Source organism: Eubalaena glacialis, chromosome 19 (genome assembly GCF_028564815.1).
Source record: "Eubalaena glacialis isolate mEubGla1 chromosome 19, mEubGla1.1.hap2.+ XY, whole genome shotgun sequence".
In the NCBI taxonomy this organism is placed as follows: domain Eukaryota; kingdom Metazoa; phylum Chordata; class Mammalia; order Artiodactyla; family Balaenidae; genus Eubalaena; species Eubalaena glacialis.
The window spans coordinates 32876422-32892952 of NC_083734.1; the positions used below are offsets into that span (position 1 = coordinate 32876422).

A 16531-nucleotide genomic window follows, 5' to 3' on the forward strand; every position below is an offset into this window, starting at 1 on the left:
TCACACAAGTCAGAATGGCCATCATTAAGAAGTCTAAAAATAATAATGCTGGAGAGGGTGTGGAGAAAAGAGAACCCTCTTACACTGTTGGTGAGAATGTAAATTGGTGCAACCACTGTGGAAAACATTATGGATGTTTCCATTAAACTAAAAATAGATATGATCCAGCAATCCCACTCCTGGGAATTTGGGTAGATCCAAACAAAACTGTAATTTGAAAAGATACATGCACCTCTATGTTCATAGAAGCACTATTTACAATAGCCAAGACATGGAAACAACCTAAATGTTCATCAACAGATGAATGGATAAAGAAGATATGGTGTGTGTGTGTGTGTGTGTGTGTGTGTATATATATATATATATATATATATATATATATATATACATATATACACATATATATATATATATATACACATATATATATATATATAATGGAATATTACTCAGCCATTAAAAAGAATGAAATAATGCCACTTGCAGCAACATGGATGGACCCAGAGATGGTCATACTAAGTGATGTAAGTCAGAAAGAGAAAGACAAATACTGTATCATATCACTTATATATGGAATCTAAAATATGACAAAAATGAACATATCTACAAAAGAGAAAGAGACTCACAGACATAGAGAGCAGACTTTTGGTTGTCAAGGGTGAGGGGGGTGGGGGAGGGAAGTACTGGGAGTTTGAGATTAGCAGATGCAAACTCTTATATATAGGATGGATAAATAACAAAGTCCTACTATGTAACACAGGGAATTATGTTCAATATCCTGTGACAAACCATAATGGAAAAGAATATGAAAAAGAATATATATATGTTTGTGTATATATATATATGTCTGTATATATGTATATGTATATACAGTCACTTTGCTGTACAGCAGAAAGTGTTAACACATGTCAACACAACACTGAATCAACTATACTTCAATAAAATTTTTTAAAAACATGATGAATCTGACCTGCAACAGACCCCGAGTCTCATTTTGTACTGATTTTACTACACTAGCTTACTAAATGACACACCAACTGGTGACCACGACAAGAAGTCACTGACAGAGAAAGACAGAGAAGGGGGGGCACACCAGTTCCAGGAAAACCCTGCCTCTTACCCAGAAAACTATTTATATATCTCCCCATCATTAATCTCTCTGCTTCCCTCCATTGTCCTTACTCCTTAAAAGGAAATTCCTCTCTCCATTAAGGTGAGAAATTTATTTGTGAACCATGACCTCACTTCTCCATCCTCTGGCCATTGAATGAAGCTTGTGGTGCTTCAATCTCAGCTTCAGTTTTGTTTTCAGCTATATGAACTGGAATGGAAAAATAACCTCCCCACCAAGGCAGAGGGCCTCAGCGGGTCTAAGGCCCAAGCAGAAATACATACAACTTAATTCAGTAACAACATTGGAAAGCACAGTTTCTTACAAAGCTAACCATAGTCTGATTATATAATCCAACAATCACACTCCTAGGTGCTTACCCAAATGAGTTGAAAATTTATGTCCACGCAAAAAACTTATGTCCATATAGCAACTTTATTCATAATTCATAATTGCCATAACTTAGAAGCTACCAAGACATCCTTCAGTGGGTTAATGGATAAATAAACTGTGGCACACTCAAGCAATAGAATTTGAAAAGATACAAATTCTCTTCTACGGAAGAGAGCAGTGTAGTTTCGAACAGCAGCACCACCAGGTCCTTGACGGCCTTGTCATTCTTGTCTGCTTCTGCCTTCTGCCGCAGGGTCTCCACAATGGGGTAGCCAGGATTGATCTCCAGATGCTTTTTGGCCATCATGTAGCCCATGGTCGAGTTGTCCCGAAGTGCCAGGGCTTTCATGATGCGCTCCATGTTGGCAGTCCAGCCTTTCAATGTTAAAAGGAAATGAGTTTATCAAGCCATTAAAAGATATGGAAGAAATTTAAAAGTATACCACTAAGTGAAAGCAGGCAGTCTGAAAAGATTATATTGTATTATTTCAACTATATGACATTCTGGAAAAGGAAAAACTATGGAGATAGTAAAAAGATCAGTGGCTATCAAGGGTTCAGGGACAGAGAGGACAGGATGAATAAATGTATCACAGCATATAACATGGTGGTAAAACTTCTATATGATTCTGTAATGATCAATACATGACATTTTACATTTTTCCAAACCCAAAGAGTTGTACAACACAAAGAGTAAACTCTACTGAAAACTATGGACTCTAGTTTATAATTATGTATCAATATTGGTTTATAAGTTCCACCAAATGAACCACACTAGTGCAAGATTGTGAAAATAGGAGAAATTTTGTAGGAGGGAGAAAAAAGGGAACTCTCTATACTTTCTATGCAATTTTTCTGTAAACCTAAAAATTGCTCTAAAAAATAAGTCTTTTAAAAAATCACAAGCAAAGCTAGAATTTGGACCCAAGTCTGTCTGATATGAAAGACTGTGCTCCAGAAAGATACCAAAAGGGCACTTGGAGCTGTAAGGAAATGGGAGTAAGGTTTCCTCAGGTGGAAAATGGTGAAGAATGTTGAGTGGTTCTATCTGGCTATTAGAGATTCTGCCTTATGGAAAACAAATTTCCTCTGCAATAACAGTGATGTAAACAGTGAGTCAACACCCATGAAATAAATTCCAAAGAGAAATAAAGAAACCCATTCCACATACATCTTTCTAGAATATAGAAGAGGGAACACTTCCCAACCCATTTTATGAGAACGGCATTACTCTGATTCCAAAATCAGACAAAGTCATTTCAAGACCAAAAAAAAAGTCCAAAAGAGAATTCTTGTGTTTCAAGTGAGCATAAATTTTCCCATTTTTTCCTACAAATGTTTAGCCATAACTCAGAAAGACCCTCATACTTGGACTCATGCATGAATTCACAACAAAATAAATTCATTTACCAACAAAGAAGCCAGGAGAAGAAACAGCAACAGTGGACTAAGAATGCTCCCTGCCATATAGTAAACAAATGATGTCACAGCCATCAGCGATTGCAGCCACCCCTGACAGTGAGCCCTGAGGGAACTCAGGATGAAAACAAGGAATGCCTGCCATTTAGCAGTCATCAGATTGCAGCCACCCACAATGGTGCAGCTTGAGGAAACTCAGGATGAGAAAACAAAGGATGCTGACCCCAGATAGCTGAGGTACATATCAAAGGAATGATTTCAGTGATCCCAGACTCTTGTATCTTCCCATACATAGAAAAGCACTAACTTATTTAAATTGAGATATCTGGTTTTCTTTAATTAACAATCATCTTTGACGTTCAGACTACCTGGTCTTTTTTGCAAAAACACTGGTATATCCTGGCTCCCCCCTTGCCTCCTTGGAGCAGTTTTCTCAGGGTTATTTGAGATGCTATCTGATGGGTTTGGAGTCCTAAGAATGTCCACTGAATAAAACATAACTCTTAACTTTTAAGTTGTACATTTTTTTTCAGTCAACAGTTTTGAATACCATGAATAAAGGACCCAGAGCAGATGTATCTCCTTCACCTGAACTCTATGATGAACTGGATCCTTGGTACCAGCAGAGGCCTCTTGTGCCCATCTGCCTCATTGGAGAGTCCAGAAGAATTGAGTCTCTCCTGGTTCTCCCAATTTTTGGTTGATGATCCTGAGTTTTATTTGATAATGTCTAACATGTACCTGGCTCCCCAGTTGAAAGATATAGGGGAGTGACCCTCTAATTTAAAGGTATTAGGGGAGCCCAGTTGAAAAAGGAGAAAATGCCCCCTAATTGAAAAATATTAGGGGAGCCTGGTTGAAACACATTCAGGCTCAGTTTAGACACTGAGTGGTTTTATCCTCAGTCAAAAAACTTAGGAAGACTTTGCTCAGTTAAACACTGAATAGGGTTGGACTGGGTAATTAGGGGGAAGACTGGCCTATCATTTTTCCTTGAATTGTCTACATTAATATAGTTTGTTGAAATAAAACTTAAATCTTATGAAAACTTCTTATCTCTGAAGAAGGGACCCTCTCATCCCAGCTGGCAATGGCTTTCTCAGGGGACTGAGAAACTTTGAGGAGTGGTGAAGTCAAAGGCCTCATGCCTTTGTGTAGCTGTCCCTGTAGGGAAACCCACTCGTTTTAATTAACAACCTGCTCAACCAGGGACATGAATAAGAACTGGCCATTCCGTGATCTGAGCACCTGTGCTTGCCTTACGCTGCCACTGGGAAAACCCGAGACATGTAAAAGGGAGCTGAAACAACTCTGGAAGAATAAAAAAAAAAAAAAAGGTGAAAGAGGAGTTAAGCTCTTAAGCAGCACATTGACCCACCACACGATCAGCATTAGCAAGTTTATCAATCAACAAACCGACCTCAGAATGAGAAATAAAGCTTTCAAAACAAACAACAAAAAAGGAACGACAGATTGTCAGCCTCCAACTAATACCCCAGCCAGGTTTATGTACATACATACTTACACTTACAAATACTTACTTAATCGGGAATTAAAGGAAATCTCATCCTAAAAGAAGGGGCTCTTTTATTGCGAATGCAGTTAAGTTTTAAAAGCCAGCTTGATAAAAATATATTTTCAGAATTCTGACTTTAAACAAAGGCCTTCTAGGGGGAACTTGCATTTCTGTTCTTGTGTCTTTGAGATGTAAATATTATACTGATCTTCTTAGGATGTTGTGTGTGTGTGTGTGTGTGTGTGTGTGTGTTTAAAAAAAAAACTTGATCTCTGTCATGCTATTTTGGGGAGTACACTTTCTGGATCTTTTATTTAGGTGGCATCCTTCCCACGCTCTTATGCAAAAGCCACTTGCATCTTATTGGTTAATAGCCAAATGATGGATCTTTTAAATTGGAGAATCTTCTAAATTGGTAATTTTTTTAGAGACCTCTCATTATAAACAACTGTTTTACTGGCACCTATATAAACAAAAAATCAAACTAAAGGTGGGGAAAAAAAGTATATCTAATGGTTAACCTAAGAACTCCATTAGTTTAAATCAAACAAACAAAAAAAGAACAGTTTGAGAAGCTTTATTTGTGGTCTTTGCTTCCCCTCAATGGATCTTACATGTTGACTGGAAAAAAAGAAGCACAGTGTGAGAGCTAAGTTTTATTTGGGGCAAAATGAAGACTATAGCCCAGGAGAGAGCATTTCAGACAGCTCTGAGAAACTGCTCCAAAGAGGTAGGGGGGAAGGTCAGTATATATGTGATTTTGGTGAAGGGGGAGTACATGCAATCAAGCATGTATTTTTTACAGAAAGTTTCTGCTAGGCTCGTGAAGGTTACTGCTAGTTACAAGGAGCAGACGTCACCATGAAGGATTTTAGTGCTTTTCTAGATATGAGGAGATGCAAGAATTGGACTTATAAAATCATCCCCTGAAAATATCTAACTATCTGAAGACCTGTTCTGCCAGTTTTTCACAGAGCAAAGAGGGCCTCATTCCTGATCTCCCTGGTGGTCAGCAGCTGCAGTGGCTCATAATTTGATCCTTGTAGAAGTAGATGGCAAGTGCCAATTTGTACGTGACATACAGATGCTTAAAAAAAAAGAAAATTAAAAGTAACTAATGTTAACAGGAAAAAAACCTGTAAGAAAAGCTTAGATACTTTTTCCAACAAGGTAGAAATTTTTAAAAAGACATCCCAAATGGATAAAGAAATCTTTAGATTATTATTTAGAGTGGAATAAATAAAATGGACATTTATGTGATTAAAACACAAGGTTTTGATATTACATTACCTAAGGTTAAGTGGGCCAAAAGGGAACCCCTACTGGTCCCCAAGATTAAAAGCCAAACAAGCCTGCTTTATTTACCCCAATTTAATATATATGTATTTATTATATATATTATTATTATATATTATATCTATAATATATATATATATGTATACATACATATATATATATATATATATATATATATATATATATATATATATATATATTTAAGTGCCTGGAAAAAGAAGTTACACTGAGATACCTGACCAACAATTACTTGGGGCAAAAATTAGGCCAATTAATCAAGATTGATAAAAGGGCCTGTGCTCCTTAGCTCATCTCCTCTCTATGGGGATCCCAGAACATTTTATATAAAAATAAAATGGACAGGGAATAAAAAGAAAGAAAAACTTCCAGGACTCCTCTGGTAAGATCAAAGCTTGTTGATTGGATCCTAGTGAAAACTAAAGTTAAAGGTATAAAAGTTGACAGAATTGAGAAGAAAGCATATAAAATTGGTCTATTTAAGTGGGCTTTATTTAAGATGGTTACATCTCTTTTGCTTAATTATATTGTGAGATAGACATGTTTCATTGGGGAATGCTTCCCCTGCATGATATTGTAAGACAAGGCATATAGATCTGCCCCTCAGGAAATAGTAAACATACTAAAGGAAACCAATAGGGTACCTGAGCCATACAAAAAAGTGAAATAGGAACTCATATTAAGGAACTAATAAAAATAAAAATAGTGATTTTGCTCTGGGTTTAACTCATAAACTCAGAAAGAAGCTCTTTCTTGAACGCCTTATACAAATTGTGAAGGAATGATAAATTAAACTCTAAAACTCTAGAACATAGAACACTTAAATTTCAATTTCGTTAGAAACATTCTCACTGATATCAAAAAGCAACTGTCTTTGTCATACAAATCTCTACAAATCAGACATGTAAATACAGGCCACAGGGACCTGAGACTGAGTCTAATTAGCTCAATCAGGAAAGACTTGAAACCAAGAAAAACAAATGACAAAGGTGGCAGTTTTAAAATTCAAAGCACTGGAAAGCCTCCCTCCGCTGAAAATCTAATTCTTAGCCTCCTTAGAATTTTTCTCAAGAACGAATACAAATCTTAGAAGTCTTTTCCACAAATTTTAAAGCCTTAGTCATCTGAGCAAGCAACTTTAATGTATTCCAACACTTCTTTGTAAACTAGTAAGTTTATATTGTAATGCCTGATTTATAACTGTTTTTTTTTTAAATAAAGTCATGAGATCTCTAGTTTTGCCTGTTTATATATTTGTGAACACATTATACATATGAGATATATCTACCTCTAGAAATCATTATCAAAATTGAATGTATAGAGCACCCCATTTAACTGACTTAAAAGTAAGTGCTAACAAATTAACTATAAAAGAAGCTAGGCAAAATGACTTTCAGGTTCAAGTGAACTGGGAAATATCCAATATTAAGTTGATACCTGGTATTAAAGTTAGTTTGTTTGTTGATCTAATTAATATAGACATGTCTTTAGAGTCATCAGCATTAAGTATAATACTTTTATTGTACTAGGTTTAATGGAAGTCAAACAAGACCTTATTATATCTGTTGCAAATTTGTCAGCAAGGAAAACAGCTTGATATGATGAAACTTTAAATGTAAATGAGATAAGAGCTTTTGAGTAAACTCTTTAAAAATAATTGTTTTAGAAATATCTACTTAAAATGATCTCTCCAAATATTTTATAACTTAAAATTCTAGACTTGTGTTAATTTAAGTTAAATGATGGAAGTCTGTTGAATAGCTAGGTCATTTCCAAAAAAATAAGATACTGAGACATCTATTACAAAACAGGGAAACTAAAGGTATTTAGGACTATTAATGAATATGTTTGGTGCCAAACTGAGATATTCTCTATCAGAAAGCAAATGTTTTTAGAAATTATCACTGGTATTTATGTTCACCAATCTACAGAATGCTAGTATAAAAGACAGTTCATAATTGCTTACTTCTTAATTTTCACTAGAAATTAAGGTTTCTTAACAGTTGAGGATTCTATTTTAAATATGTAATAGAAGCCAATAGAAATAATAAAACATTTCAATAGGAAAGTAGGATGTGTGTTTTCAGTAAAGAAGCTATAAGGAATGGAATTGCATTTTATTAAGGGAAAAGATAGTAATTTTGTCTTAGAGATGGTTGGCTTTGGATGGAAAAATAAGGGACAAACTAACATGGATACAAAAAGTGATGAAAGGTTGTGGAAAGGAACCCCCAAGAAAAAAGTTTAATGCATGGATTAGCTAAATTTAGATTGAATTTAATTAAGTAAATGGATTTTGTTTTTAAGTAAGCTAGTACAAGACTGGATTTTGATTTCTCTCTCTGTTAAGAGCACAACATATCTTAGAGTGCTCCTTTTTGATAACAGATTTCGTGAGTTTCTGTGCCCTTAAGTGATTTTTTTTAATCTTTTTGTGACTTTGATTAAATGAGTAAGTATTGTTTCACAGTGACCTATGATCCTATTGTGTTTTAAAACCTTTTTGATATATTTAACAAACTTTCCAAAATATCAAATTCTAACTAAAGTTCTTTTAGCCTCCAGCTAACTCTGGGATGCTTCCAAGGAACCCTGAGACATCTCAGAAAGGAATGTTAAACTAATTACGCTTAGTTGGTATGTTAAATTACTTGAGAAACATTGTCAAGTGGTTGCAGATGAACCTTAGGTTATAGTATATAGATAAATGTCATTGATATAGATATTCCAAAATTTATATATAATTCCTAACATCTGATATGCCCTGATAAAATGTTATAATTCTAGTTATTATCTTAATGTATTACATGTCACAGAAATGTCCAAGTTTCTTACCAATTACATTGTACTCAAACCTTTAACCATGCCATTTTAAGTTTTGCCCTTTATAGACAGTCATAATTTTACTCTGATGCTTTTACAAAATGAAGATCCTCAAGAAGGCTCATAAAAGAAGGTTTTTGACAAATATAAGTTTCTGAGAGCCTCTAGATAATCCACTGAACAGGGTAACAAATGACAAAACTCTAATGGAAAACCTGATGACTTCATCCAGGTCAACAGGAATTAATTACAAGAGATTGAATGAGGTTATAAATATGATTTATAACTTTATGACTTCTGGGGAGAAATATACCGGCTTTAATCTTTGTTTTCCAGAAAAATACTTTTCTCTTATGCTGTGACCTACAAGAATTTGATAAAGTATAACTTTGTAAACAAAGATGAAACATTTATCTTTTCCTCTCTATCTGATCCATCCAGAATTTGGCTTCTCCAGCTAGCTCTCCTGTGGACTTGATGGTTTATTGCAACCAGATTACAACTAGTTATACTAATCATTGTTTTAATTTATTCTTTGTTTCCAAATTGTTTATGCTTTGTGTCTCTCTGCTGCACTATGACTTTGTCAATGTTACTAGCTTATATCCTGTCTATTTTATAAGACCATTGTCTCTTACAGTACCCAATGTGCAACCAGACCTCCAAAAAAATTGATGATGGCTAAACATCTTGAGGAAATAGATCACACTTATGACTCTTACAGAATAATTGTAATAGTGTGATTCTAGGCATGGAAAGGAGCAAGAAGGGAAAAACATTTCCTGGATCACGATAGACTAGTAAGAGAGAGGATCCAGAGAATTTTAAATTATCAACAGGGCCTAATCCAGAAATCAGCACCTGGAGTTGGCATATCAACAAGAATCTTTGCCTAATCTGGGAAGAGACTCCCAGTGCCATGGGACAAAATTGGTCATGAAATGCCTCTCAAACATTGGTCGAATTTATGACCATGAGGGACACAGTGGACTAAATGCTGCCTGCCATATCAGTAAACAAAGGGTGTCACAGCCATCAGTGATTGCAGCCACCCCCAATGGTGAGCTCTGAGAGAACTCAAGCTGGAAATAAGATATGCCTGCCATCTAGCTGTCATCAGATTGCAGCCACCCACAATGGTGCAGCTTGAGGAAACTCAGGATTAGAATACACAAGATGTTGGCCCCAGATAGCTGAGGTGCATATCAAAGGAATGATTTCAGTGATCCAGACTCTTGCATCTTCTCATATATAGAATAGCACTAAATTATTTAACTTGAGATATCTGGTTTTCTTTAATTAACAATAACCTTTTGACATTCTGACGACCTGCCCTTTGTTGCAAAAACTCCTGCCATCATTATTCCCCTTAGTCCCAAGCCCTACAGCTACAGAACCTGATATTCTCCATTCAGGGAATTAGACTAGAATCAACTGTGCTCTGTGTCTGCTGATGCTGTGGACCGCTCTCACATGGCCCCTATTTCTGAGGCCCACTGAAACCCAGTCTAGGTCATCCGTGAATGTTCACAAGCTATCTCCTGAAGCCTGGAATTTTCTAGTGCTCCTATTTATTTTGATTCTAGAGCTCATAATAACAATTCAGCCCTGGGTGAATATGCTGAGTTTGGTTTTCTCCTAGAATCTCTCCTAGCCATGTGAGGTAGGAGATGAATTTGGCTAAGGCCTTCAGAGACCCTCCTAGCTTCCAGCATCCTCCTGCCCAATCTAGAGGACCAATAACCAGTACAACAGAGCCCAAGTGTAAGGTTGGTCACCTACAGGGAATATTATGTGAGCATGCCTCCTGAAGCCGTGAGTCTGCAACATCCCCGCACACAGCAGCAGATAATAAATCCAAAGATTTAGTCCAATATTTCCCCTTACAATAATAGTACAATAGTGCCCTCTAAGTGACAACTAAACTAACTGTGTCCCAGAGGCTGTGATGTGAACTCTCTTTTTCTCCACTGAAAATGAGATGGTGATCTGATGCCTGAGGCCTACATACCTGGTTAAGAAGGACAAGTGTTATCTTAATGAGCCAATTGTTCATGTCTTTCAGAGTTCATTATGTTTATTTTTCCTCCACAAAGACTTTCTCTGTTCTTTTTTCTTCTAATAGCTTTATTGAGATACAATTTACATACCATAAAAATTCATCCATTTCAAATTAATAAGCTAGTGTTTTTCAGTATATTTACAGAGTTCTACAGTAATCACCACAATCTCATTTTAGAACACTTTCACCACACCAAAAGGAAAACTTGTGCTCATTTGCAGTCCTTCCCTCTTCCCATCCTCAGCCATATAATATGCAACCATTAATCTACCTTCTATCTTTATAGATTTGCTTATTCTAAACATTTCATGTAAATAGAATCACAAGGTCTGATCTTTTTTGTCTGGCTTCTTTCACTTAGCATGTTTTTAGGATTCATACATGTTTTAGCATGCATCAGTATTTTGTTCCTTTTTATGGCCAAATAGTGTTCCAGTGTATGGATATACAATATTTTATTTATCCTTTTATCCCCTCATGCTCTTTTGGCACAAAACTATTTATGAACTGAGACTTCAATGCAGTCAATACCTATAGCCCTTTGATCTGTTCCAAAATTCGACTTTCAGGACATTGAAAATATTAGTGCTGTCCTTATATGGAAAGGTAATAAGGATATTCCAGACTTGTTTTTGCCAGAGAGCTGTGATTCCTTTTAACCTCTGCAATATTCTTGTTAGTTTATAGTACTTGATAGTCAGCACCTTCCATGGCCTATGAGGTTCAGTAGTTGTGAGTTATTTTGAAAAAATCTGACACTGTTTCTATACCTGGTATTTCATGTGTCCTTAATCCAGTCTTTTCTTGATTGTCTTCTGAGAATCACTCCCAGGCCAATACTTAACAAGTGGATATCTGAGATCTCTGATGTGCAGTTTCTGGGCCATATCCTGTATTTCTAAGTAGTGCCCTATCTGGCCAAGATGGTATCACTTCTAAAAATGACCTAAAAAATATCAATCTAAAAAAGTCAATCTAGAATTTCCCACATTTTCTAACATATACCAGAATCGTATTCATTTTTATATTCTATAATTCATTTTTATATTCATTTTATATTCTCCTAACAGTCTGAAAACCTGACATAACTGGCCCTCAAGAAAATGGAGAGTTTTATATCATCCATGGAAGCTCCTATAGTATTAAAATGGTTAAGGATTTAATTCTATCTCAGCCTTATACTGGTATATTCTGATAAAGCCCTACCTTGCATATTTAAGACAGGCCTCTCATTCAGCTTTATTAGCTTTTGTCTCAGAGCAAGACCCCAGTATTCTTGAGAAAGAACATCCACCCTTGTTCTTATCACTGTAGTTCCCTAACAATATTGACTATTTGGCCAGTAATCCTGAAATTATCTGTGCATGGTGGAAAAAATACATGATTCCACCAGTAATATATATCCTAAAGTTTTTGCAGCTTACTTAAGCTAACAAATGACTATAATGTGTAAGAAAATATTTATCAAAATGTTAAGAACTACATAATGGTTCTTTCCTACTATTGATACAGCTTCAGTTTGGATCTGAAGCCAAGTTATTAAACAACTGTATTTGTTTTATGGCACACTGAGATTTTTTAGTGACAAATGAGTAAAGTGGACTCTAAGAAAAAATATTTGAGCGGTTAATGCTTCAGTTCACTATTTTCTAAGGACTGTGTTAAAACAGGAAATTGTCTTTCCAAAACAAAGTCATTGGCAGCACCAGAATTCATCATGGAACCAGCTAAGGCTCTGCTCTACCTGTGTAGTATGATACAGTTGATACATATAAAAGCAAGCTTAGTTGCCTTAACTTAAAAGTGAGGAGGAAAATGTCTCTCTCTGGCATTTATGCTAGAACTGATGAGAAGAAAGATTGATGGATAGAGTTTTAGGGTGACAAGAGACAAAGATTTCAGACACTGGGTTTTACTCTCATGTCAAAAATGACTGAGATAGATGACATTGCTTAGATCCTTTTTTTATCTCAATGAACAGCTTGGGCACAGTAATGGAAAACTGCAAGACCACCAAAGTGCAGACTTTTCTTATGAGGGCAATGATTTTAATGACTTTTAGCTATGACTAAAATCTAACAACAATCAAAAGAAAGTCCCCAGGGGTGAATTCCCTTCCTTCAATGTTGCTGAACAATAGTGGCAACACATTGGATGCTTGAGAGCTGATAAATGACCAAAGTTGTTTCAGCATTGTATAACTTTTCAAAGCCATTTCTGACATCAGAAAAATCAAGACATGACAAGGAAGCCTAAAAATAGCAAATGTTCTAAAAGACACTCTAAAAAAATATTAGGAGACTGAGCAGCTGCAATCATAATGTAATACATAAAGAACAGTGAGCCCTTCTCTTATCATCCAATTTCTCCAGGCTCCACAAAAATCCTAACCCAACCCCTCTACCACTGATATACACACCCCTCGCCCTGCTTCCTATCATCTCTGCCTCCAAAAGTGAAAAATAGTGTTATAAAGGAGAAGGTCAGCTTGCATTCATAAATGGCTTTGGTCATCTTATTTGAGACTCGGTTTCCTAATCTGATTTAATTACATAATGAATAATGATAAGTTTTATAATGAAAACCTTTACACACTAACAGGTTTTGAAGGTGAAAATTGATGGCATTACCTTATTTGTTTCTTTTTTTTAAGTATGATTTTAGATATTGTTATGAATACTATTTTACAAATGAGGAAATGGAGTTTCTGAATGGTTAAGTAACTTGCCTGGGGTTATTCTGTCAGTAAATGACAGAACTGTAATTTGAGCCCAAGTGTCTTCACTCCCTGATTGTTCTGCTAACTGACATCTCATAGTTTTATATGAATTTTGCTGACAGCATATTTGATACACTAGCCTCATAGTAGGTGTTCAATAAATGTTTATGTTTCCCTTTTTGCCTCTTTGGTGAACCAAATCTTCCCCTTCTCACCTAAATCCTGTTAGGATCCTGTATGTTCTGAAGATCCTACTGAAAAGAAACTTAAACAATTGTTTGCAAAACAAACTGTTTCACAACTATTGGGAGCAAATTGCTAAAGGATTAGCATTGTTTTATCTTAAAGAAATCTTTACACCAAAGAATGACACCCTGCCTCTTTAACCCATTGATTTCAGCCACACGCAGCAGTGAGTGGTAGCTTGCAGTGAAGCAGCAGCTGGAAAGGAGACCTTAGTTCCCTGACTGGGAATCAAACCCTGGTTGCCTGAATGGGAACCGGGAATCTTAAGCGCTAGACCATAGAGCCAGCTGCTAAAATCTAAAAGTTCCCAGTCCTTGTCTGCCTTGAAAGGAGGAATCTCACAAGGAGACAGAAGGTATAGAAGGAAGTAAAGTGTTAATTAGAAAAGCAGAGTACATGCGGAAAGACACACATGTGAACTCAGTGAGTTAGTCGCAAGAGTCACACCTTTGGGAAGTTTAAATCCTTTATAAGGGGGTAGTCTTCTAGGTCTTTGTCTTCTACTTGGCCAATTGTATTGCTCTGACCCCATGGCTAATTTGTCTCAGGACCCTCCTCTGGGTGTGCACGCACCCCTCAGTCAAGATGGATTTCATCAAAGACATCTGGGAGGAAAATAGCAAGACTTACTATGGTCTGGCTTCCCCTGCCTTTTTGACACCGTGAAGCCTTTTGCACATGTGTAGTGTCTCTCTTGCCCTAAGGATGGGAAATGTATGAACTCCTGATCTTTTAAAAGGGCTTAACCCCTCTCTGTCCCTGCCATAAAAGTGTCTAATATCTGGTTATCTACCCTATTCCTGTTGTTTCTTACATCGAAGTGCAGGTCTCAAACTGTAGACAGGAGTCAAGTCATAAATATGTTGTCCGGAGCCCATTTATCTCTTGCCTTAGGAAATGTAAACAGGGGGCTGGTAGTGAATGTCCGGCCTGGAGCCCATCTTTTCCTCACCCCAGGAAGTGTGAAAAGGAGGCTAGTTGTAAATTTCTAGCCTGGAGCACATCTATCTCCTGCTTCACCATGGCACATAGTGTTAAGTAAGATGTTGGAAAATTTTTTCCAGAGAAATGTCGTTGTTAGTGATAGAATATCTGAACCCTAGAATCAAGAGTTAGGAGAAAGTGGGGTAAAGTCTCTGGAGTTTGGAAGACTTTCATGACCACTGGCACTTACAGTCTATAGTTTCTCCAACCTTCAATAATATACTTGTTCTTAAAATTAGTAAAAAAAATAAAATCAGAGTTTTAAAAAATTTAATCTTTTCTCTCCATTGTCTTATATTTTAATTTCAGACATGAGAGTCCAAGTCAAGAGTGGTCCCAAGATATAATCAACACTATATTTGAGGATTCAGGAAATGCCACATTTAAAGGAAAATGATAGGCATGACCTGATGAAATATTGATTTGCTCAGTGTGTGCCTCCATCAGAACAAGACTGGACTTGAAGGAGTGGAGTGCAATAAAAAAACTGACAGCTACAACTGGATGGGTCGCCTGAAAACATGCTTCCACACACTGATCTCTCAGGTGCAAAGCCTGAATGGCTTACTTGGTAATATAAGCAGATTTTGGCAGGAAAGAGCTCTATTTCAGGAGACACCCTTTTGTTTTAACCTTAAACCAGGCATCTCCATGCTCTACTCATTTCTGGCCCAAGCACACATTTCAAATCTTTTAATCACACAATGCTTTGCCTAACTTGCCAGTTCTTTCCATAACTTGTCAGTTCTTTCCATAGATCAAAGAAGTAGAAATGAAAAATAAGTACAGTAAGTCCCCTACATATGAATGAGTTCTATTCCAAGAATGAGTTCGTAAGTCCAACAAAATTAGCCTAGGTACCCAACTAACACAATTGGCTATATAGTACTGTACTGTAATAGACTTATAATACTTTTCACACAAATAATGCATAAAAAACAAATAAACACAAAAAATAAAGAAAACATTTTTAATCCTACAGTACACTACCATGAAAAGTAGAGCAGTAGAACACAACAGCTTGCATACAGGGGCTGGCATCGAGTGAACAGGCAAGAAGAGTTACTGACTGGAGGAGGGAAAAGAGGTGGGAGATGGTAGAGCTGAAGGAACGTCAGCAATAGGAGACAGAAGCCAAGCTGAAATTTCACTCAAGCCTGACGTTGATGGAACGCACCTTCGAATATTTGAAAGTTCACAACTTGAAGGTTCATATGTAGGGGACTTACTGTAATTAGCAGACGACCAGATCTCTTTCCTAGCTTCCCCTTCAGTAATCTCACGAACAAACTATGTGACCGAACTGTGTGAACAAGATGTTAATCTTGTAGATGTTATCACGAGGAAGATCATAAAATGTCAATGAGCTTACATGCGGTGGGGGGAGGCAACAACCCTGAACACCTACCTCAATGATTAACTGAGATTACTTCCCTCCTCCCCTTTAAAAGTTTCGTGGCTGAGCAGATAGAAAACCTGGCTCATACCAATCAAACCCACATAGGAAAGCCACATTGATAACTTACCGGGGGTAATCTTGACTGTCAGGATTCCAGCAGTCCACAGCAGCCTATCAGTGCATTCCCTTCCCAGTGGGGAAACCTGCTTGAGAGACCATTTGCACCACTGGCATTTGCTAGAGAACTCAATCATAAATTGATGACAAGACATTGTCTGCTGAAAAATTATTTAAAACAGATGATATTAGAGAAAATATAAACAGTCTATTCTTATAAATTTCCCAAGTTGTTAAATCATCAGAAAGCAAAGTACTTGAACTATATTAGCTCAAAATTTACCATCGTGGAAGATGTGTTCTACTGTCTCCCAGATTCCCATACTCCCTTTCAATGAGTGATCAAATAGTCTTTGAGTCTAGTTATAGGAGGATGTGGGAAGGAGGAAATAAACTTTTGTCTCTGCATTTGAAAATTGTAAATGACA

General features: G+C 36.6%; 1 protein-coding gene across 1 annotated transcript; it reads right to left on the reverse strand.

Moving 5' to 3' along the window:
- Positions 1-1572: 1572 nt before the first annotated feature.
- Positions 1573-15860, reverse strand: LOC133080489 (putative heat shock protein HSP 90-beta-3). The gene is made up of 2 exons (XM_061176414.1): positions 15765-15860; positions 1573-1879 (listed from the first exon to the last, which is right to left on the reverse strand). Exons 1-2 carry the CDS (start codon positions 15799-15801, stop codon positions 1596-1598), a joined length of 321 nt encoding a protein of 106 aa, XP_061032397.1. The 5' UTR covers positions 15802-15860; the 3' UTR covers positions 1573-1595.
- Positions 15861-16531: the final 671 nt, after the last annotated feature.